General features: G+C 42.8%; 1 protein-coding gene across 1 annotated transcript; it reads right to left on the bottom strand.

Annotated features, from left to right (window-relative positions):
* Positions 1-10,435: 10,435 nt before the first annotated feature.
* LOC149322780 (microtubule-associated protein 1 light chain 3 gamma-like) lies at positions 10,436-20,300 on the bottom strand. The gene is made up of 4 exons (XM_089531859.1): positions 20,246-20,300; positions 19,175-19,230; positions 12,322-12,428; positions 10,436-10,610 (listed from the first exon to the last, which is right to left on the bottom strand). The coding sequence occupies exons 1-4, from the start codon at positions 20,295-20,297 to the stop codon at positions 10,436-10,438; spliced, it is 390 nt and encodes a 129-aa protein (XP_089387985.1). The 5' UTR covers positions 20,298-20,300.
* Positions 20,301-24,035: the final 3,735 nt, after the last annotated feature.

Here is a 24,035-nt window from a genome sequence, read left to right as displayed (position 1 = left end):
AAAGTTACACTAGCCTTGTACTTAACAACTAAACTATCCAGACAGGATTTCAGTGGAAGCAAATGAGTGGTCTGGCAGAAGAGAGACAGAAAATTTTCCTCTCTAAGCCCACTCAGTTTCCATGCCAGCCACATTTCTTTCCTCTGTGACCAGCAATGAAAGAAAGCAGGTTGGCTGAAAGAAGAGATAATTCAGTTTGTCTCACCTCTAGGAGATGGCAGCTTTAAAACTGGGTTGTTGAGGGTGAGTAGTCAGTGTGTTTCTATACTGACTGGTGACAGTTACTTCAGCGCCCAATTGAAATATGAAATTTAAAAAAATCTATTGCTGCAATCCTATATGGCTCTGAATAGTGTAGTAGGTCTGCATGGCTTGGCTAAGCCATATACCACCCCTGACATACAACACAGACTCTGGCTGCATTGTGTCATGGTGGACAGGCAGGATTGCAGAAGCATCAGGGTATGTGAAATTATTGCAGCAATACTGGGACCTCTGGTAGATCCTGGTGCTGATGTCATAATTCCACATCTGGTTAGAGGGAGACACTTCTATGATCTTATCTGCTCTCCATGTAGCAGTGAATCACTGTGTGAGGTGCTTCAGGAGATAGGAAGGAGATACCAGACCCCACAGCACTCCCCAAAAAAGGACATACACACACATAAGGGAAAGTTATGCATGCATATATCCCTAAGAGGATGTTAGATTTGGTCTGCCGATGGAACTCCAACTCAGAGACACTGTAGAAATAAAGCAGTTTGACACCACTTTAACTGACATGGCCTCATCCTGTGGCATCCTGGGATATGTAGTTTGGTGAGCTATTCAGCCTGGTCTGTCAGAGAGCTTTGGTGCCTCACCAAACTATAAATCCCATGATTCTGTAGGATAGAGTAATGGTGGTTAAAATGTTGTCAAACTGCTTTATGTCTGTAGTGTGATACACACACACCAAGGTAGCTAGCCTGGCCTCAAGGAGTTCCAGAGCCTGGGTGCGACCACTGAGAAGATCCTCTCTCACATTCTGAACAATTGTGCTTTGGATGGTCAAGGGATCGAGAGGAGAGCCTCTCCCAGGATCTTAAATCTAGATAGGCCTCAGGCCATCTAGGCCATAGGAAGTTATAACCAACATCCTGTTGACAGCCTTTCCCATAAATGGAACCTCCATGTTAAAAAGAAGTTAACTCCCAGATTATTAGAGGTTGGGTCCCATTACCTTCCTGCCTTCCTTGTAGGCTTCCCAAGGCCTCTAGCTGGCTTGCTGCTCCAACTAAAACACTGGATTGGATGGACTCTTGGCAAAGCAATACTGATGTTCTTAAACAAACATTAACACTCTCAGTTGGATATAGCAGCAACACATGCCTTCTCTCTTCCTGTAGCAGTTTTTCACACTTCAGGCTAATTTTAGAGTAATACTTATGAATGCTTCCAGCATTTTGGCACATGAAATATTAAAAAAAAAAGCAACAAAAACCCACTCAGCTTGCTGTGGCACTCAAGTGCAAATGGAAGCCTTGGGAGACTGAGGAGGTATTTCTGTCACATCACTGCCAGCTTGGGAAATCATTGGTCTCCTGTAAAAGTACCAGACATGGCACAGATTGTTTTGGGAGGGGTATACTTTGGGTGGTTTCTGAATTTAAACTGCATGTGTGCCCATGATGTAGTGGTTTGAGTGTTGGACTATAACTCTGGAGACCAGGGTTTGATTCCCTGCTTGGCTATTAAACTCACTGGGTGACCTTGGGCATGTCACAGAGGAAGGCAATGGCAAACATCTTCTGAACAAATCTTGCCAAGAAAAATCTGTGAGAAGATCACTTAGGGTTGTCATGGGACAGAAACTACTTGGGTTGCCATAAGTTGGAAATGACCTGAAGGCACACAATAACAACATGCCCCCTTACTTCCATGCAAGTAGTGGACCTTGGGATCCAAGTTTAATTTGTGGAAGAGTTCGGCCTGAAAGTTAAATGGACCTGTCCCTTATGAAACAACAAATTTATCTGAACATCAGAAAGCCAAGCAGCCATCCTCCAAGTCTGCCTCAGATTTCTTTGAAGGCCTGAGATCTACATTTATTCAGGCTTATCTCTATGTCTATGAACTTAGACACATTACTAAACTAAATTAGTCCACAATATGAAACCTAGTAGGTCATACCAAAGGTCTGGTTACCTTTACTATCTGATACATGTCTACTCAGAGTTTGCTAATGTTGCTACCATGCTAGAGTAGAGTAGACCCATTGAATCAATTGGAATTTACTTGTGTTTTGACTTACCATTCAGCAACTGATGGAATAAGCCAACTCTAGATGGTGAACTACCAAATGGATTTCAGCTTTCAACACTATTAGGAGTTTATCGCATGCAGTTTAAAGAGACTTGCCCCATTCCCATTTAATTTTGAAACCGCATCTTGTTGCATATGTCAGTAGATTTGAAAAAATGCTGGATAAGCATGGCTGGGGTCCAGGACTTGCCCAGCCCCTAGAGCATGCAATAAGATCTGGCTTCAAAATTAAATGTGAATGGGGTAAGTTGCTTTAAATGACATGCAATAAACTCCTTATTTATATCCCACCTTTTCCCTAGTTTGGGACAGTTTACAACAGTTAAAACAAATATAGTTGTTGTTGTTGTTGTGAGCCTTCAATTCATTTTCAAGTTACGGTGACCATAAGGTGAACCTCTCACAGGATACCCTGTAATAGATTCACCTTGGAGTTGCCATAAATTGGCAAGATTTGTTCAGAGGAGATTTGCCATGAGGCTGAGAGAATGTGACTTGCCAGTTAAAAATTAACAGTGTACAAAAGTTTAAAAGCTACTAACTAAGGCATCATAAAATTTGAAATCAGGTAAAACAAACCAATGCAAGTTCTACATCATCCAGTGATGCTGCCTCTGAAGCTGCATCCACACTGCAGAACTACATAATTCAGTTTGACACTACTTTAGCCTTGCTTTGGTGCCATAATCACCATTCCCAGAATTCCATAGCATTGAGCCGGGGCTGTTAACATAGTGTCAAACTGGATTATTTCTGCAGTGTGTATGGACTCTGAGATGATCCCAATTAGGGTATCAGAGTAATTAGTCCTTTCCTGCTGTTGTTCCTCAGCAGCTAACATTGGAGTGTGCATTGCCTCTGAAGAGGAAGGTTCGTTGTTGATTCATTGTGGCCATGGAAAGACCTCCCTTCCCTGGAACTGTTTAATTATTTTAAAAATTAAATTATTTAGTTCAGTTGGTTAGCAGCCCAACATTGGGCAGGGCTGAATCTACTGGTAATGGGACCACCCTACCCCATTCTCTCTCTGTAACCCCCCTCTACCATTCTCTTTCCCCCTGTCCATCACTTTCTTTGTTACTCATTCTCTTTCTCTTGACTTATTCACACAGTACTTCCATCCTGGGATTTCAGGACTCAGATTCAAAATACTTTCCTAGAGATCTCAAGTGCATTAGTTCAGGGGAACCTAAGTCTCTCCACCAAACTAAAATCCCAGGATTCCATAGCATACAGCTATGGGGCTTAAAGCAGAATCATTCAAATTTCTCTAATTGTGCAGTGTGGACCTACCATCTGTTCATACCCTCTTTCTCCTTCCCCCACCATCTCTCTCTCTCCCTCTCTTCTTTTTCTCTCACCTCTCACTGCTATCTCCCTCATTTTCTGCTGCCCCTTGTCTCTCCTTTTCAACCACACTCTTCTCTTCTCCTTCTCAACCCTATACACTTCTCTCTGCCATCCATTTTCTTTCTCTGCCAAACCACTACCTAATTCTCACTTCCTCCTTCACTTGTATCACCTTCTTCCCCCTCGGCTCTTTGTGCCATCACTTCTCTTTCTCTGTCTTTTCTGCTGCTCTTCCTCCTCACCAGGTGGATTCTTCAGGATAGACAGATCATCATTCCTGTCAGAGCTCTGAACTGGCCACTTGCAGAGGGTTTTTGAAATTCAGCTGCAGCTAGCCATACTGTGCTAGAACCATAACTTGCTTTAAAGGAAACATCAGGAATCAGACAGAAAAAAGATAGTGGTGGAAAAAAGATTTTTTTTTTTTTTTTTTTACAAAATGAATAACATTTATTCAAGGCATGTCTCACCTCTCTTTTATGCTAGGCTAAGTGTTCATATCAATTGAAGCAGGACTGTTATTTCTGGAATGTGAGAGACTGTGAGCCGCAACAAGTATCAGAGCATCCGTCTGGGCGTAGGAGAAGTGACGACAATGTGGAGGAACCAGGAAACCATATTGGGTGAAGAAATTCAATTTGCTGAGTCTCTCGGGAGTTCCAGTCAGACAGTTTTCATATTCAGTCAAGCCAGCCCCGCTACCTTCCACAGCCTTTGTAAAGGAGCTAGCTTGGACTGCATGGTTTAGTCATGTCATTAGCAAGGCTACATTTTTAGAAAATAGTGTCCTTGAATGATCCGGCATCAGATATTTTAAGATGCGGTTGATGTATTAGCTTTATATATTCATTTTTTTTAAAATGAAGGTTGAGATCCATGATTGGCTATTTGGGGTATATCCACACTGTAGAAATAATGCAGTTTGACACCACTTTGACTGCCTACATCCTACAGAACCCTGGGGTTAGTAGTTGTGTGAGGCACCAGCACTCTGTGGCAGAAAAGGCTAAAGACTTTGTAAAACTATAATTCCCAGGATTCCATAGGATGGGGCTGAAGCACTTAAAGTGGTGCCAAACTGCTATTTTCTACAGTGTAGATACATCCTCAGTTAAACATGCCAGGCAGCAACCACTTCGGGCAATGAAGGTCTGTTCTTCTGTTGATCAGAACAGAGCACGTTAATGTTTGCACCTCCTTCCACCAGAGATCTCCAATGTGACAGTCAGAAGTAGGATACCTGTTACAATGCCTCCTTGTGCCACAGATCGCTGGCAAGAGAAGGGTGGAAACATGAGTCTTCTGCATCCCAATTGATAGGAGACAGACCTCCATCACTTGCAGCAGCTGCTGCCCACTAAGCCAAGTTTAGATGACTTGTACAATCATGGCAGTAGTGCCACCATTGCAAACATGTAAGGATTGCAAATACAAATCAGTTACAGACATGTAACTCTATGTTATGCATCCATAAATGTGACAGTACATTTCAGACAAAATCCTTAAGGTGGCAGATGCCACCTCAAAAAAGACATTGCTCTATTCTCTCTTCCATAGAAGAAAACTACCCCTTTTAATGCTGTTCTTGATTTAAAAAAATGTGTGTTTCTCATAAAAAGCAAAATAGAAACCAAATAAAAGTATGGATAACTGAAGGGTGTGTGTGTGTGTGGGGGGGGACACTTATGAAGAGAGCATTAAAGTGGCTGATCTCTTAGGCCTTGCTTAAGAGATCTCTGTCTTTATGACAAAGGATCATGACAGATGTTTGGAGACTTAACTAAGAGTATAGACAGAATTCTCACTTTCTTTGAGCTTAGGGTCAAAGTTTAGGCTTTCCTGTTAAACCTGCCATATTCTTGTAAAGTCAGGGCAGATTATAAAGTAGTTTATACAAAACACAGGGGAATTTGTTGCGGCTGCTTGCTATCACCACAATCCAAGATGATCAGTGATCAGTATGAGCTTAGATGGGTTTTAAACAAACTTATCTGCCAACAGCTATTGAGTGGAGCTTTCAGGTTTAGAGTAAACTTGAGAAAGCCAATTTGAAAGGATTACATCTCCCAGAATCCCACAGCCAACATGGTGTTGTAGTCTAAACATTAACTTTCTCAAGTTCTGGGTCAGGGGCCATATTCTTCTTGAGCATCAGACAAACAAGAGCAGAAGGCCACTGTCCACCTACCCAGCATGGAAGCTTTACCAGAGCATCTGGCTGTCAGAAAGCAAACAATGGATTAGATGGGACTTGGCATGATCAAGCAGGGCAATTTTCAAAAGCGAAGGTAGCGCAGGAGGAGGGTTGTGTGAGGGAAGCAAAATGCAAGAGCTGTGCTTTTCTGTTGAAAACCTTTCCTTTGCAATTGACATCTAGAGCTTGGAAAATTCTTTTTTTTTTTTTAGGACTACAGCTCCCAGGATCCCCAAGGAGATAATCCTATTTCCACAACCAACTCTTGACTTGAAATCGTTTGTTCAATCAGAGAGAGTGCAGTGTCTTGAATGAAGAAATTTGGCTTCCATTCAGGAGACCTGTGCTGAAGCTCTCTCCAAGGCTGCTGATGCTACATTGCAGAGTTAATGCATTTTGACACTGCTTTAACTATCATGGCCCCATCCTATGGAATCCTGGGATTTGCTGTTTGATGTGGCACCAGAGCTCTATGCCAGAGAAGGTGAAAGACCATGTAAAATAACAAATGCCTGGATTCCATAGGATGGAGCTACAGAACTTAAAATGGTGTCAAGATGCATTATTTCTACTGTGTAAATGTGCCTTTAGTTAACTCACAAAACTAGAAATCCCAGAATTCCCTAGCATTGAACCATGGCAGTATCAAACTGCATTACTTCTGCAGTGTAGATGCAGTCTTAGTCCTAAGTCCCACTGGCAGATCCTCAGGCCAGTCATGACTTCATATGTTTGTTGTGGGAATAACATGAAATAAGATATCAAGAAAGGTTCTCAGCATTTTATCCTCCCAGTGTTTTGGACTGCAAGTCCCAGTCACCTTGGCCAGTGGTCAAGAATTCAGGATGGTAGTGGTGGAGTCCAAAGCTTTGGGAAGACCAACTGCTGGCATGAGAGGCATTGGACTACAAATACCAGAATCCCCCCCTCAGTGGCCATGCCAGCAAAGGGATTCTAGGCCCTGTAATCAAAAAGCAATTTTTCCAAGATATTAAGAAGTAGGAATAATCAGTCAATGACTACATGGGGTGGGGGTGGGGGGGGTGAGTGTATTAGAAAAGAGTTTAACTAGTAGTTGGGAAATTTTTTTAAAAACCAAATCATAAACCTGCCTTAAAGCACAAATAGGTAGATGGTAGGATGCAAGGTCCTGTTAGATCTCTGAATGACTTGAAGTAGATCATGAGTGATTTCCAACTCCCCTGCCCCAATTACACTGGGCTGCTGTGGCCAGGAAAATTTGCAAGGGGCAGGAGGAGATGGATTCACTGAAGCATCTGTATGAGTATTCCAAATCTGGCATGATCTCCCAGCCTGAGCTCCAAGGCAGAGGCGTCACTAATGGGTGCGAGGATGTGGACTGCACCGGATGACATCCTAAGTAGGATGACACCATTGTTCCCCCAACATGGGCCTTTCAGCAGAAATGGACTTTCTGCATCCCTTTCAAATGTTGGAGCTAAGTGGACGAAATGGTATGAGTGGGTGAGGCTTAGTGGGTGGAGAAAGGAGAGGCCTACGATTTTTTTAAAATGTATTTTTTAAAATTTAAACATTATTTTTTAATTTTTGTTTTAAAAAATCACATCTTGCCAAAATTTCATTTTAGCCACGTGCATATGAATGTAAATACATTTTAGCTGTGCATATTATATTGTAATATAAAGATATAATTTTAATTTTTCTAGTTGTTTATGTCACAGCTATTGCCATTACATTTCGTGATATATGGGAATTATGATTTGTGAGTAAAATTAGTACAAAAAAACATTACTAAGGATTTTGTATGGTGTGGCCTGGGAGGAAGTAAAGGAGTTACTAGTTACTGCACCAGCTGATGCCAACCCTAGTGATGCCACTTCTCAGAGGCATTCTTGTTCTGGAATTTTGTCCGCCTTTTGTGCCACTCTTCTGCACTGGACTCCAGTTGGAGTCCCAATGAATAAGAAAGTAGTTTTTACAAGCCTTTCGCCTGCCAGATCTTGCACATTTCTTCATATTTGGAACGGAAAGGACCCACTTTTTTTTTTTTTAAATAATAATTGCAGGAGAAAGTAAATGTGACAGATTTCACTACATCCGCTCCTAAAAGGGATGAAGATGCTTCACAATGGCATAGAATGAGAAATGGGATACAGTTGTTCTCAACCTTTATTCTTCCAGATGTTTTGGACATTGTCTTAGAAGCCCCAACCAACGTCTCAATGGTGCAGAATTCTGGGAATCTGGCAGTTGACAACTTCTGGAAAACCAAAAGTGAAGAACCGCAACCCTATGAACAAGATGATTTCTAAATGTGCAGGTAACGCAGGGACTGGTGCTGTTGTAGCAGAGGTAGGCAATGTGCCACCATCCAGATGTTAAGTGTGTACCTTTTAACATCCCTAACCATTGCTGGCTAGGACAGATAGGACTTGCAGTCTAATGGCATCTGGAGCTCCACAAGTAGCCTCCATCTGCTGTTTATCAGTGCTTCTTAGATTATCTGATATAGGGAATTGGCAAATATTTTCCCCCCAATGTGACAAGGGCTAGGATTGTACTGGTACATATTTGGTACAATTGTTTCTCTCCTTCCTGAAAACTTGCAAGTACTGACAGCCAATTGATCAGAGACTGGCACTGATCCATGGACCACAACTTTGAGTAGTAAAGGATCCATGCCACCCATCTATATTCTTTTGCAAGCACTATCCCAAAGGAGCATGAGAAATGCCTTTTTGCTGCAGCTAGGCTCCACATCAAAAATCCAGAACATGAGAATGTTTTTAAACTAGTCTTCCCTGACCTGGTACTCTCTAGATATGGTGGACAACAATTCCTAGAATTTCCCAGCCAGCATCACCATTCTTGTATATATATAGTATCGCCACTGCCTTTGAGAGTAAACATTTGCCACGCTAAGCTAGTATTAGTCTTATAGTGCTTCGTCGTTGGTTAGGCTGAGAGCTGGTGTGGTGATTTGAATGTTGGACTACGACTCTGGAGATCAAGGTTCAAATCCCCATTTGGCCATGGAAATCCACTGGCTGACCTAGGGAAAGTCACATTCTCTCTACCTCAGAGGAAGGCAAATCCCTTCTGAACAAATCGTGCCAAGAAAACCTGGTGATAGGTTTGCCTTATGATTGCCATAAGTCTGAAATTACAACTATGAATAGAAGACTGTGCTCCCCGCCCCCAAGCTTTTGCTGGACTGCAACTCGCAGCAGATCCAATAGTGAGGGATGCTGGGAGCTGCAATTCAAAAACAGGGGCAGGCCACATGGTGCTCACCCCTGATCTATGTCTAGGTGGTTGTCATTTACTATACATAATGCTTTTCAAGGAAAAGAAAACAGCTCCCTGCCCTCAGGTTTACAATCTAAAGACAGGACACACAAGGAAAAGAGGTGATTGAGTCCAGCAGATAATGCCTCCCCATCCATGGCCGTGGCAGTGGGGGTGGAAGGAGAGCCTTTCATCTACTTCTGGACCTAGGCATGATGGAGCTGTGGTTACCAAAGTGAAAAGAGGAGAGGTCACCTGCACCTTTAGTGGTTATGTAGAAGAGGGAAATGTTGCTCATCGGGGCAACCAGGTAGCAAGCAACACTTGTTGAAGTTCTTTCTTCTGCACAGCCATTAAAAGATAAGGAATACTCTCCAGCTTTCTGCTCTGGCAACACCATTTTTACATGCAACACCCATCCATGCCCACTTCTCCATACCTTGAGGGAGGAGCATCTTGCTCTCAGCAGGGTTTTGTTCTAGCCCTTCTCATTTGGTGCCCTTTCAGATTCTAACCAAGTCTTCAAGAGCCTTTGTACTTCCTTATGAAGGAGACCCCCTCCCAAATAATAAAAGAAAAAAATCAAGCCACCTTCACCTCTCTCTTTGAAAAGCAGTTTTGAAAATGTAAGCGATTGAATGGCTCACTGTCTTTTATGAATCATTCACTCCTCCTGGGGAGAAGAAGGAAAAAAGAAAGGGTAAAGAGCCCTACTCAGATCAGCTGAGTATAATTGTGTCCATTTATTTCTTTATTGTAGTCTTAAGGGAAAAGAACTTTTTTAGAAGAGAGAGAGAGAGAGAGAGAGAAAGAAAGAAAGAAAGAAAGAAAGAAAGAAAGGGGTAGAGATGGAGTGACTGAATCATCATGTAGTTAAAAATCTCTGCTAGTAGAACTCTCCAGATTCTCCATTAGGTGAATCAGCTTTGTTTAAAAGAAATAGACAAAGTTCTCTGTGCAATACAAGAATTGAGTCTCTTTATACAGAAGAGAAGAGAAAAGAGAATAATAGTTTTAAAAGAATAAGCTTGCACTGGATTAAAGCAATGACCCTGTGGAGTTGGTAGGAAAGTCATTGACCTCTAAAGCAGTGCCTGATCTGAGAGTCTTTTCAAGCAGTTACAAATGCCAGGTAGTTAAGCTGCTTCTGGTGACAAAGCTGCAAATGCTGTGACTCATCTGCCATGCCACTCTTGCACAAAGACAGGTTGTCAAAATCCTCATTATGATAATGTCTGCTCCACAAGAGGGAGGAGAGGTAGACTGTCGGGCTGTGTAGGCCTTTCTTCTGAACCAAACTGAATAGCATTACGAGCCCTAGCAATGGGTGCAGTTGCCAAACATCTCCTGTGAAGCATAGGTCACATAGAGGAAGCCATCTTCATCCTTGCTGTCTTGGTAGACCTCTGCCACAGTCAAGCTCAGACAGGGCAGGCTCTTGTTGTTCACCAGCAGGTAGAAGGCCTGAGTGGCTGAAAGAGACATACGGTTTCTGGAGAAAGGAAGGAAGCAATATTAAGCTCAGATCAAGGGGAAAGAAATTACAAGTTCATTTCCCACCTCAGCTAGGCTGCCAAAGCAAAGAGAGCCTGGTTAACCAGGGGTGAATTTGTATGTGAAAGGACTGTGAGTTCAGTTCAGTTCTGGTACTGAAAACAAACATGTAGGCTCAGCATGTGCTCAGAGGCACCTTGTTCTTTCATTCTATGGTATCTGACAAATTTAGCCCTGCAAGACTCGTACTTGCTCATCCGCAAGCTTGACTATGGCAGAAAGAGGTTTGCTTGATAAAATATTGAGTCAAGATTATGCTATGCATGCATTTTCAGTTCCTAGTTATTGTTACATCAGTATATTTATGTTTATGGCAGGGCATATGTTGCAACTAGGCAATATTACAACACACACACACACACAACCCTACACACCTTGTTGCATATACAAGAGCCTCAATACTGGAACAGCGAAGGGTGACTTGTATATGCAAACACCAGATGCAGCTAGCTAGCTAGATTTCCTTCAAAATATGATGTTCCCTAGTGGAATATGTTCACACATTCAGATACAAGTAATCAAAGGACATATATGTAGGTGTGAATGAGACCAGAGTTCCTTCTTGGCGTAGCTGAATTCTCTCCGTTTGGTAAGTGGATGTGATAGGAAAAGCAGGGGACAGGGAAAGAGAGGCATTTCATATTATGTTTTAGAAACATTTTTGCCTGAAGATATCTAGCTTGTAGAATCATGTTCTATGTTCTGAATACCATGAGCCTCAAGTAGAGTAGATCCATTAAATCAATTGTTGACTGGTGCATCAAGTCAATATATAGCTATATTTCATTCAATCAATGGGATGTATCTACATATTGACTTGATAATCCATTCAATTACCAAGGACTAAAAATAGGATCCAGGCCTTTAACAGACCTATGAAGATATCAAACCTTTTAATAAAGATGTAAGTTTTAACCCTCATAGAGTAAAAATAAAATAAAAATTGCAAAGCACTAGGACAATTTCTAATGATCTGTTCAGACAGTAACAAGGAAGAATCAAGTTGGATTTTGCTCAAAGCCAGTCAAGGTGGCCTGTATCATGACAAGCCAATCCTCCTTCCCTAGAAATACAGTTAAGGGACCACTTTCAGAAACCAGCATCAAACACACAGCAACAAAAAATATATTAGCATTTTACCTACTTTATTGCTAACTGAACTAGAAGGGAAAGGTAAATCTTATCAGATTATCGAAAAACTGTTTTCTGCCTACTCTCTAACAGTCTTGTAGTGGAGTCGGGAGCTCACAGGGTTGGAGCTGGGACATCTGATGAGCAGGGACTATGATATTATTTTCCACCTCCACCCCGGGGATCTTCTGCTTTCTTTGACCTTAGTTGCAACCCCCACAGTAGTTAGATGGGGAAAAGGATTTTCCATGGAAGAATGTGCTTGCTATTGAATACTTCTGTTGATATCCATAGTATTTTGTGGTGGCTTGGTCATGAATGGCCAAACCCTATCTGCTTTGCAAAACCAGAACAAAACAAAACAGACAAAAAAAAAAAAAAAGCAAAAAATCCCAAAAATACATTTTCAACACAACTGCCTGTATATTTGGAGATGCTGCACAAAATGGGCTGTTGAAGACCTGAACTTGCACTGCCCACCACCCCAGGTTTTGTAGTATATGAAAAATTCTTCCTACCTGAGAGTAAAGATAAACTGAGATATAGATATATCTTGAGAAACCAAGAACTTGATCCTGTCCATCTTAGGAAGAGCCTTCTCTTTCCGGTAACGCTCCACCACCACCTGTAAGCAAGGCAGCACAGAACAGTTTGAAGGCACTGGATGGAGAGTCTCATGTCTAAAGAGGGGAGCAGGATGGCATTCTGTATATATGCGTAGACTGCAAACTCCCATTACCCCTGACCATTGACCAGGATGATGAGAACTCAATTTCAACGACTTCTGGAGGGGCACAAGTTCCCCAAACCTGTGCTATTGAGCAAACAGATTTGCTTGGATGACTGGGAACCATGCTCATGTTGCTCTGAGTTTTTCATATGAATAGAAGGATAAATAATACTTAATAATAACTGGTGTCCTCTATGTGAGTTGACCAGTGAATCTGCTCCTGGTTTTATTGAAAAGTGACTATTTGAAGTGCTGAATCTGCTTTGGAGATAATTTTCAGCACTTTGGGTAGCTCTTTTAACATTCCAGCTAAAACCTGCAGTGGATTTATTGCCTCAGTGACACAGAAGACACCACTGGTAAATCCAGGAGACAGATATATGATAGAGTCATGGGAGTCTTAACCCAAGGGGAGAAGCCCATTTCTCTTCAGAGCATTTTTTAAAAAATAAATTAGAGCACAGATGTTTTGTGACTTCAGGGTTTAGGAAAAATGGGGCCCAGTTTCCTTGTTTACCTACAGTTTGTTGTCAGTGCAGCCCAGTGGTTAGAGTATTGGACTGAGGTACTTGCGATATCCAAATAATCCCTAGTCATCTTACTAGGGACTTTTTCATAGTATAATACAGAATTATAGCACCATGATTCTGCCATCTTACAGAATCCTGGGAGAGGAGTTCCCTGGCTGAGGATTCTAATGGTCCCTCTCTCCACTGCCAGTCCCAAGAGTCCATAGGATGGAACTATGACAAAGTGGAATTTCAGCACTATAATTCCATAGCATGAACACCCATCTAGGTGACCTTTGGCCAATCATGGTTTCTCTCTCAACCTGACTTGTAGTGGCCACATGAAAAAGAAAGCAAGGCTCCTCTATTTTCAATGATGTTCTAGAACAGGGAATTTCAGAAGTGTATCTTTCCTGACATCACAGTCTGATGTGCCTCACAGAGATGTCATGAGTAGGAAGTGGGGAGAGGGAGTACCATGCATGCTGCCTTGAACTCATTGGGTGAAAAATGGGCTATACTAAACAAAAATAAGGAGGACCAAGTGGGAGTAGAAACTCCATTTCAACCAAGTAGGGCAAGGAGTGAAGGGAGTCCATCGTATGAAAATGAAAAAAAGAAATGAAACCAGAAATGTTGTGGTGTTTGTACTTGTACTTCTTAGTTGTACTGGCACATACAACTACTATTCCTTCAAGAGCAGTGATTTATCATTTGAGGGCATTCTTTCCCCAAAAATGGTCCCCTTGGTGGGGGGCAAAAGAACTCTTAAGAAGGTACAGCAAATTTGGGAGGGGAATTTCAAAAAATCCCCTGGTGGCACATGTGACCGCCTTTTCCTCACTCTTAAAGTAGGACAAAATAGACATTGAAGGGTGTATACTGAGATGTCTGGAACAGTTGGAGTAGAGATGCTCTGTGGTACATCACATTCAGTGGTACATCACATATTTTGAACCTGTTCACCTATAATTATTTAATGTTTATTTGATTTATATCCTACCCTTCTCCCCAAATGGGGCTCAATGTTGCTTACAATATATACCTGAACCATGCATACAAGCCAGACTGTAGGATTTGGAAAGATCTCTACCTGGGATTTGAAAGATCACTTTCATTAATTCAAGCAACACTAAGATAGCTTAGTACTTTTATCAGGAATGGGGACCTTGTGATCAACCAGGTATGGATAGACTGCAACTCCCACAATCCCTAACCACTAGTCATGTTGGCTGGGGCAGATGAAAATAGCAGACAGAGCTAAAGGGCCACACAGTCATTACTCCAATTTATAAAATTCTTTTTACATTCTACAGGCATACCCTGTCATTACATTTGCAGCAGTCTTACCCATCCAGTCTGTAGCATTATGACCTCCATATTGCAGAATAGGGAAGCAGGTAAATTCTCAAGGCCACTTGCAGAAAAATGGCCAGATACAGAGGAGGGAAGGTCTCCTGGCCTTTTGAAGAGCTGTGTAGAAAAAGAAATTTCAGCAGGTATTAACCTGCATGACAAGTTACTTCTGCTGAAATTTCCTCTTTTGCACAGCTATTAATATTCCTCTTTTGCACAGCCCTCTGTCACAGAAGGAATCGGATAGAAGTATATTCTGGTGCCTGAGTCCTAGCCACTTCACTGCATTTGAACCCTACCCAGTCACTTATTTGCCTGATATATTTTTGCATTACTCAAGAGCCAAGGAACAGAGGGCTCTCTAGATGTTTTGGACTACAAGTCTGACAATCACTTTCCTTTAGCTTCTGGGGCTGAAATCTTGGTGGGGGCTTCTGGGGCTGAAATCCAAAATAACTAGGAGGCTCAAGCTTTCCCTCCCTTGTAATAGCCAAAGCTCCTTTGATAATTCACAGAGCAAAAGACCAAGTCACAAATTAAAGGACATTGCAAAATAATGTTAAACTGAGAACAAAAATAGCCCTTGCTTAGCCCCCATCCAGATTATGAGAGCGTGAAAAGCAATTTTAAACAAAACAGAAGCTCTGATCTACTTGAAGCCTTCAGCAGATGCCGTGGAGCCATGGGGGCTACAACTCCCAGCCTTGTCTTGGCCAAGCTGGACAGATGCTATGACATTTAGAAGAATTAAAGTTAAACTCCACAAATTAGGGGGACCAGGTGCCAAATAAGACAAGACATTCTGGGCCTGCAAGTAATTGTTTCTGATGACAGACTGTCAGATGGTGCCAGCTTCTTCTCTCACCTCTACATGACCAGCTGTACTTTCTACAGAAGTGTGAATCTGTCTCTCCTTTGGTCTGTCCCTCCCCCTCCCTCTCTCGCCCACAGTGTGGAGAACTACTGGCCTGCCATATGTTTCTGGACTATAACTCCCACCGCCATGCAGAGTGAGGCTCATGAGAGCTGAAGTCCAATGACATCTGGAGAACCAAATGTCCCCTAGTCCTGATATGCAAGAACTTTCTCTACTGCATCTTGTGAGACACTGAAGTACACATGTAAGATCCCTATAGGTAATGCAACTTAGTCATTTTGGGCCCTTTCACAGTACAGCATTATAGCACTTTGATCCTGCTTTAACTGCCAAGGCTGCATCTTACAAAATCGTGGTGTTCATGATTTGGGGATGTGTAAGAACTCTATGGTCCAGAATTCTAAATACCTCTGGATTTAATAGGATGAAACCATGGCAGTTAAAGTGGTCTCAAAGTTCTATGATTGTGCAAAGTTGCACATACAATTAAGAAGTGATGAACTCAGCAGAATCTAAAATGCTTGTAAATGCTTACACGTATATAGCACAATTTGGTCAAATTCTGTGCTGTATTAAATCCAATCCTCGTTTCTAAATATCTGAGCCCAACAAAACCTACACAGGGCAAGCAATAAGCAATCTGATATTTCAACTGCACCCCCACCCCGTTCATAATTCCAAACTGCTGGCTGTACTAGCTGGGGCTAAGAGAAATCAGGGGCCAAAACATTTGGTGGGCACCATATTGCCTATCCTTGCTGTAGACCAGGGAGAAAAACCTTTGGCCCATCATCTCATATGCATTGCCCAGAATGGTCAGAGGGAGAAGATTGTGGGAGATGTAGTCCAGAACTTCTGGAAGGCCAAATGTTCCCAATGTTTGATTTAGGGCCTGAACAGACAGGCCAAAATAAAGCTGCTTCGGGTCACTTTGGAGATATGCTGTTTAAATGACATAGGCATCTTAAGAGGCCAGAAGCTGCACCAAAGCTGCACTCCTTAGGACTAGAGCATGGCGCTGGCACAGCTTCTGGCCTCTTAGGACGCATGCATCACTTAAATAGCATACCTCCAAAGTGACCCAAAGCAGCTTTATTTTGGCCTGTCTGTTTGGGCCCTTAGACTATGGCTGTGTTTCCCAAACTTTGGTCCTCTAAGCGTTTTGGATTGGTACTCCCAGAAGTCCCACCCAGCATGGCCAACAGCCAGGAATTTTGGGACCTGACAACCAAAATATCTGGAAGAAAAACATTTCGGAACTGCTATTGTTGTGTGCCTTCAAGTTGTTTCCAACTTTTGGTAACCCATGGTTTTTTCTTGGCAAGGGGCATTGCCAAGGGGGTTTGCTTTTGCCTTTCTTCTTGAGAGAATGTGACTTGCCCAAGGTCACCTGGTGGGTTTCCATGGATGGGCAGGAATTTGAACCTTAGTCTCCAGAGTCATAGTACAATGCTCAAACCACTAAACCATGTTGGGAACTACTCTCCTATGGCCTTAAATAGTAGGATGGTAGTCAAAGATCTTTTCATTCACATTCTCAGTGAATGTGACATTCTAGAACAGCTGCATGGCTGCCAACACTGTTCTACCTAATACAAATCTACCAACTGTTTTATAAGAAAAAAAACCCCACATAGCCAAACATGAGCTGTGCACCCAAAGTTTAGGGAGGAAGGCTCATTGCAGAAAGAGAAAGCCTGAATCTGTTTGCTAGTCTCAATCAGACCAGACCTTTACTCTACTATGGGAAGCTGGTAAACCATAATTTATGTGAGTTTATTTGCTCCAATGGGATTTGATTTAAGACAGGGATTGCAATCATGTGGCTCTCCAGATGTTGGATAGCAATTCTTAGCAGCCCTCACCACAATGTTGAAAAATGCTGGGAATTGTAGTCCAATCACATTGGGAGGCTGACATGATTCCCATCCTGACTTAGGTCTCTAGTTTAGGACATCAGGTGTGTTCAACAAGCTATTCAAACCCTTTCAAGACTACAGTTTTCAATAGTCAATTAATCAAAGGAGCATTTCAGTTATTCCTAGAGCTTGGCTCTGAATGCTTCATAATGAAACACACAAAAGGGTTTGAGGAATAATTTGACTTCTTTTGAAGAGTCTAAAGTAGAGAGAAGCTGGATGCAACAGCTTGCAGCTGCTTGTCCAGGTCACATTTTCTTAACCAAGTAATGTTACAGTATAGTAAGGCAGCTAGGATTATGTTTGGCTTCACTGTTCTTGTCTTTTAGCTTTTATTGCTATTTTGTAAACCAGGAAGTGCCTGTTATTGAGCAGCAGAGAGACAAGTATAGAGTAATCAATAAATACATGAATAAAATAAATCTTCCCTTTCATGGTAGAACTGGAGGACAAGATAATTCCCCAACTTCCTTTGCAGCTTCCCAAACTAGGAAGCTGAAATACCTAGACAAGCACCAGGGACCATGTGGCCCTGTAGTTCTTATTCAGACTTCCTACTCTCATGCTCTAATTGGTACAGCTGGTGATGAGGGATGATGGGAGTTGCCATCTAATAGCAACCAGAGGGCCACATGATCCCTAGTTCTGATTTAGGGGATTGTATGATCCAGTGTGATGTAGTGGATTGAATGTTGGACTATGAATCTGGGGATCAGGGTTCAGTTACCTGCTCAAGCATACAAACTCACTGGGTGACCTTGGGTGAGTCACACTCTCTCAGCCTCAGAGGATGGCGATGACAGACCCCCTCTGAAGAAAGTTGCCATGAAAACCCTATGACAGGTTTTCTGGCTTGGAGGCCAACAATAACAACACCATGATCCAATGGTAAGCCACAGACTTCAGAAGATGTGAATGCAAACTCTTACTCAGTTATGAAGGTCACCAGATATGATGTGCCCATCACCATCTCCTAACATACCTCACAGGATTGTTGGGTAAATAAAAGAGGGGAAAAGGACTCTCATACACATTCTGATTCTATTTGAAAACAGGAAGAATTCTTTTTTTAAAAAAGGTGTCATGTTATCTAAAAACTTGTTTAGGGCGTGTTACAAACCGCCCCTTTGGGGTGGCCTGTAACCGGCCCTTTCCCCGCTGGATCGGGGCTTCAGCTGCCAGAGCGGCAGCCTCCGAGGCCCCGATCCGCCGCTTTCCAGGCCACGGGGAAGTGGCAAAAGGCCTCTTCCCCGCGGCCTGGAAAGGGGTGTCCTTGGGGCTTCATGCCCCAAGGACACCCGATGGCGGCGAGGAGGGGGAGGCCACTTTCTCCTTTGTGTCCCTGGTGCAGCTGTCTAAAGGCTGAGCCAGCGATGCAAACTGCAGAAGGAGCTCCGTTTCAGAGCTCCTTCTCGCGCAGCGGAAAAGGCGCTCTAGGCACCCTTGCGCGGCACGACGACTTCACAACCGCACCACCTCATTTGGAGGTGGCGCGGTGGTGACGTAGTCATGGTGGCCCCCATGTGGAACGGGCACCGCCATTTGGTACGGACTCGATCCGTACTAGGGTTAGAGGCTGAAAATGAAGATCATTATAGTTCAAAACACCTGGAAGGCACCAGTTTACCTACCTCTCTAACAGCAGTTCTCAGCTAAGGTCCCATGGTACTGTTGGGCTATAACTCCCAGAATGCCTGGCCAGCTTTGCCAATGGTCAGGTATTCTGAGAAGTGCAGCTCAAGACCATTTGGGGAGCCATTGTTTGAGGACCAAGGCCTACACCAGGGCAGGGAGTCACACAGCCTTCCAAGTGAGGCTGGACTGCCATTTCCATTCATCCAAATCAGCATTAGCCATAGGTGAAGGATGATGGGAGTTGTGGACTTGGAAGATTTGACAATAACATCATCTGTTGATCAGGAAATTCTGACCAGCTTTTCTACCAAGAAAAGAATTGACAAGTAAGGGAAGAAGTTTTACCGGGATCTTGTTGGGATACTTGGCCCGTATATCAGTTGCTTCACGCATCCGAGTTGCTAGAAATAAGATAAAAACAGATGTCAGGAGGCAGAAATAACTTGGGAAGTGTCTCTTAGATGTGAAATATTCAAAGGTAGTTTTGCCAGTTCCTTGCTCTGAAATATAGCCCATAGAATACAGTACTGGTTGGTGGTCTACCATTCATGTACTAACCAGAGCTGACCCTGCTTTAGTTTCCAAGATCAGATAGGATCTTAAGTGATAACTGGAATTGCCACTCACCCTCTCACAAGGCTCCTGTATCTTTAACAGCCACATGGCAGGTAGTTTCTCAATTGGAGAAGCTGTTCCAGCACAGTTAGTGGATAGGAATTACTGCCCCCATATTTAAAGGGAAAGGAAGGTTAGAAGTCTCCTTTCAGAGCAACAGGAAGGCTGGTAGAAGATAATATCAGTGGTTTAGAGGAGTCAATGGCCAGGATTTTTGGGCAAGCAGAACCAGAATAATATCTGTCACCTCCAGGCTTTCACCATACCCTTAGAAGCATCTACACTGTGAATCAGCCCTGTTGCTGTGCAAAAGGTTTTGAAGTGGGGTGGCTTGAACAGGTAATTAAGACCCACTAGTTTTACAAAAGACCCATTCTTAGTGGACATGAAAGCTTGCTTGCTTGCCTTATCTATCTATAGCCTTTCCTTCCTTCACTATGGAGTAACAGAGCTGCTGGGTTTTAACAATCGCAGTGGGGGTGTGACTACTGGGGCTGTCATGCTGAGCACCTGTCCTGCAAAATGTACCATTAGTTGGGTAAAAGCAATAGTGGGGGTGGAGAAGGTGAAAGAGAGAGAATCCTGAGAATTTGGGAAGCAATGGAAAATGAGCAAACATGAAGAGGAGAGAAACCTTGAAGACAAGAGAGAAAGAAAACCAACAATGGAGGAAGCTTATAGGTTACAAAAGATGGTTGTGGGATCTTCCAATAACAGCTAGTTTAAAAGAGATAACCAGCAGCATATGAGTAGAAAAAATACAAGTTTCTCTTCCTCTTCAGGGATTAGCCTATTTTTTACCTAAACTTTTCCTTTGCTTGAAAGGCCGATTGTCACTTTGGTTCCTCTCCATTGTTGAAAGCATTAGGAAAGACTCCCCCGCTATGGAAGATAGATGGCAAGAAGAAACTGGCTCCAACCTGCTTCCCTGTCTGTCTTTAATAGCAAGCTGAACAGAGCACCTGGTCAGGAATGAGGTGGAGCCTTCCTGAGCCAGGATGATAGGTACCTGCTTGTGAAAGTGAAGTACAATGGGACTGAGATGAAGCTAGCAATAGAGCAAATAATTTCAGGGCATGCCTCTGCTGCATGTGCAGGTGTGCTGTTGCAGTTAGTGTGTTGCACTGGAAGTAAGAGATATAGGTTTAAGTTTCTGCTTGTACATGGAATTCATTGGGTGAAACGAAGTCAGTTAACCTCTATCCCTTGTGTAGCCCTCATGGTGTAGTGGATTGACTGTTAGATGACTCTGAAGGCCAGGGTTTGATTTCCAGCTAGATAGTGAAACTCATTGAGTAATCTTGGGCAGGTCACATGCTCTTAGCCTCAAGAGAAGGCAATAGCAAACCTCCTCTGAACAAATCTTGGGGAAAATAAACCATGACAGCTTTGCCTTAGGGTTTCCATAAGTCAGAAACAACTTGAAGGCACACAACAACAACAACCTTCATCCATCCAAGCCTGACCTATCTCACAGAGCTGTTTAAGAAAAAAAATTGAGGAAGAGGATAACCATACACACCATCTTGAGCTCATTGGAAGAATGCAAGAAAGAAATAAAATAGAGAAATACAATGATATGAAATCTGTGCTCGCTGTCTAACTACCAGAGAGATCTGTTTTATGGTCCCTGTTTTTGGCAAAACACAGGTTTCATTTCCCCTTAGGCCTTAGCATTGGCCCTCTAAATGTTGGCCAGGGATGGTATTCATGTGGCCTTCCAGATATTGTTGGACTGCAAGTCCCAGTAATCCTAGTCAACATAGCCAATGATGAATAATGTTGGGAAGTGCAGTCCAATAACACTCACAAGGCTACATGCTTCCCATTAATGATACCATTGTACAAGCTATCTGGAACTTTTGAGAGTTGAAATCCAAAACACTTACAGGGCCAAACATTGAGAAGCACTCCTATAGGCAGAGATGATGGGGAGTGTTGGTGTTTCTTCATTTCTTTTCCTTTATCACATTCCTACATGGTTTAAGAATTCTAAGTTTCAGTTCTCACCTGTTGCCTAGATCTCCAGAAGATATAGTGAGAGGGGAAGGGTTATATCTTTAACTTAGCACACAAGTATCTAAATATATAACTGTGGTCCTCCACATGTTCTTGGCTTGCAACTGATATCATCTCTAAACAATGTTAACCAATGACAATGGAGTGTGGGATGCCAGAGTATAACAATTGCTGGAGCACCATAGTTGTCTTCATCTGGAAAATGATGAATCCCCAGGAAATATCTAGGGTTTACTGATTCCTGTTCAACTCAGCTAAAGGACTGCTGAGTTGCTACTTATGGCTGAATGTGTTTGGGAAGCAGCCTGCAATGGTGCTACAGCCAGCGTAAAGAGGTTCCACACCTGTGAGTTTAGTAGAGGAATGTGGACTCCCACAATCCCTTGCCATTGCTCACAGCAGTTGGGGCTTGTGGGAGCTGAAGTCCAGAACATCTGGAGCAACAAAGTTGTCTCATCCCTTATGTGATATATGATCCTGTGTCCAGTTACATGAAGTAAGTACCAATGAATCAAGGTAGATGTATGGCTGAATAAGAATGCATAGGATTGGGCTACAGGGATTACCCTTTATACCAGAGTTGGAAGTCATGTGGCCCAGCTGATGTTGTTGGACTGTAATTCCCAGCATTTCTTACAATTGATTGAGTTGTCTAGGGCTGCTGGAGCTCACAGTTCAATGATATTTTGAAGGCTTCATACTCCCCATCTTTCTCTTAGGCACACATATCCCAAAAGAACTCAAAATGTAATGGAACCTCTGAGTAAATGCTAGGCAGAAACACAGGCTGTTCACCATGGTGGACAACTGTAGCCTTCTAGATGTTGTTGGACTTCAGCACCCACAATCACAAATCACTGGCTATGCTGTTTAGGGCTAATGGGAATTGTAGTGCAAGAACAGCTGGAAGGCCACCGTTGCCCACCCCCTGTTGTATACATTTGCCCAAAGAGTTGGGCAGGAATGTCCAAAGACAACTTTGTCACTGCATTTGGCTGAATAGAGTTACAAAGCTCCCAGGAGCAGTGCCCATATAAGGTTCAGCCAAAGACAGATACAAAGTTCTCCTCAGAGTTTCATGCTGAACATATAAAGACCTAATGTACATCTAGGGGACATTGCAAGGGACAGGGCTTGTGTTGCAATATTCCCCCTATGCATGTTCAAATGAATGCCCGATCAGGGCTTACAATTAGTCTTCTCGAATTCTGGCAGACATCAGTACTTTACTTCTGAGAGAAAGAAATGGGCCTGAATGAAATCCCACTCATCCCACTTTTAGCCCATTGATGACCCCCAGCCTTTTGGAAACAACAGCTGGGCAGGCCATTGTAAACTCTCTAGTCCTTTTCCTTCCATTGCTGAGAAGATAGTGGAGTGAGGCATCTATTGTTCTTGCCTCATATTAATTTTTGAGCAGCCTTGGAGACTTTCAGAGTGTAATTAAGCGACAGAGAGAAGGAAGGCATATTGCTGAAGTCTATATTGCCAAAGGGATGGAGAGAGGGTCTCTGGACGGGGAGAAGGGTTCAATGTTTTATTGCATTTCATATGTCCCTAAATCAATGAAAAAGAAAATTGGGTGGAAGGTTGGAAAGATGAGATGAGTGAGAATGAGTAGGGTTGCCACAGCAACGGCACAAGCTTGTTATATCACGCACACACACACACACATGGGATAGAGGAATAAAAATTGCAGGCTAAAGCACATGTTGTGTTAAATAGTTCTCCCGTTATTTCAAATAAACCCAAGTGGGCTCACTTCAGATTTGGGAGCACTGTGTGTGGTTAAAGGATGGCACAAACTTTCCTCCACGTTCATTTCTCCCCTTAAATCGGCCCTTCTCTTGTTATGTTGGATAAAAGCTGAAAATGTTAGGAAGTGGTGGAGGGAGCATGACACCTTGTTTCAACAAAGTGTTGGTTATTACTTTGAACATTGTACATGGTTTGTTCAAGGTTTCCTATGGGATCACCTCCTCCCATACAGTCCCCCCTGTACACTCAGGTCCTCTGGTGGACATTACTTCAGGTGTCCAGGACTTGACTGGCAGCTGTCACCCAGAAAACCTTTTCATTGGCTGCCCCTAGACTGGAATGATCTCCTGGGAGAGATTCAACCTCATGTATAATTCGAGGGTCAGTTTATGGATTTTGGAGCCCAGTTTATGGATTTTGATATGTTAGAGCTGCACACACTCTCTTAACCACTCATGATCCTTCTCTGCTAGGCTCTGCAGTGCTGCCAGTACCTACTACTGCTGACGGTGCTAAATAAATACTCAGAAGTTTCCAAGATCTATTTACAGAACTTTACTACTAAGTATATACAGCACAATACCCAAGACGATAAACTAACTACTACTAAACAATAATGCACACTGTCCCTAGTGTTATGCCCATATTTATATATATTGATCATGGCCTGATCTCCTTGCACAGGTCCCTGCAATTGCCCCTTGCATCAGCTCCTTGCTTGATACCTGTTGAATCATCTTTGGCATGTACTCCAAGTGGTGTGACAATGACTCTACATGTCTTTTACCATTCTGCAACCTTGCCAGATGTTGCC

Source organism: Sceloporus occidentalis, unplaced genomic scaffold (assembly GCF_023333645.1).
Source record: "Sceloporus occidentalis isolate IW3139 unplaced genomic scaffold, rSceOcc1.0.p SCAF_1, whole genome shotgun sequence".
NCBI lineage: Eukaryota > Metazoa > Chordata > Lepidosauria > Squamata > Phrynosomatidae > Sceloporus > Sceloporus occidentalis.
This window is presented reverse-complemented; position numbering and strand designations above follow the sequence as displayed.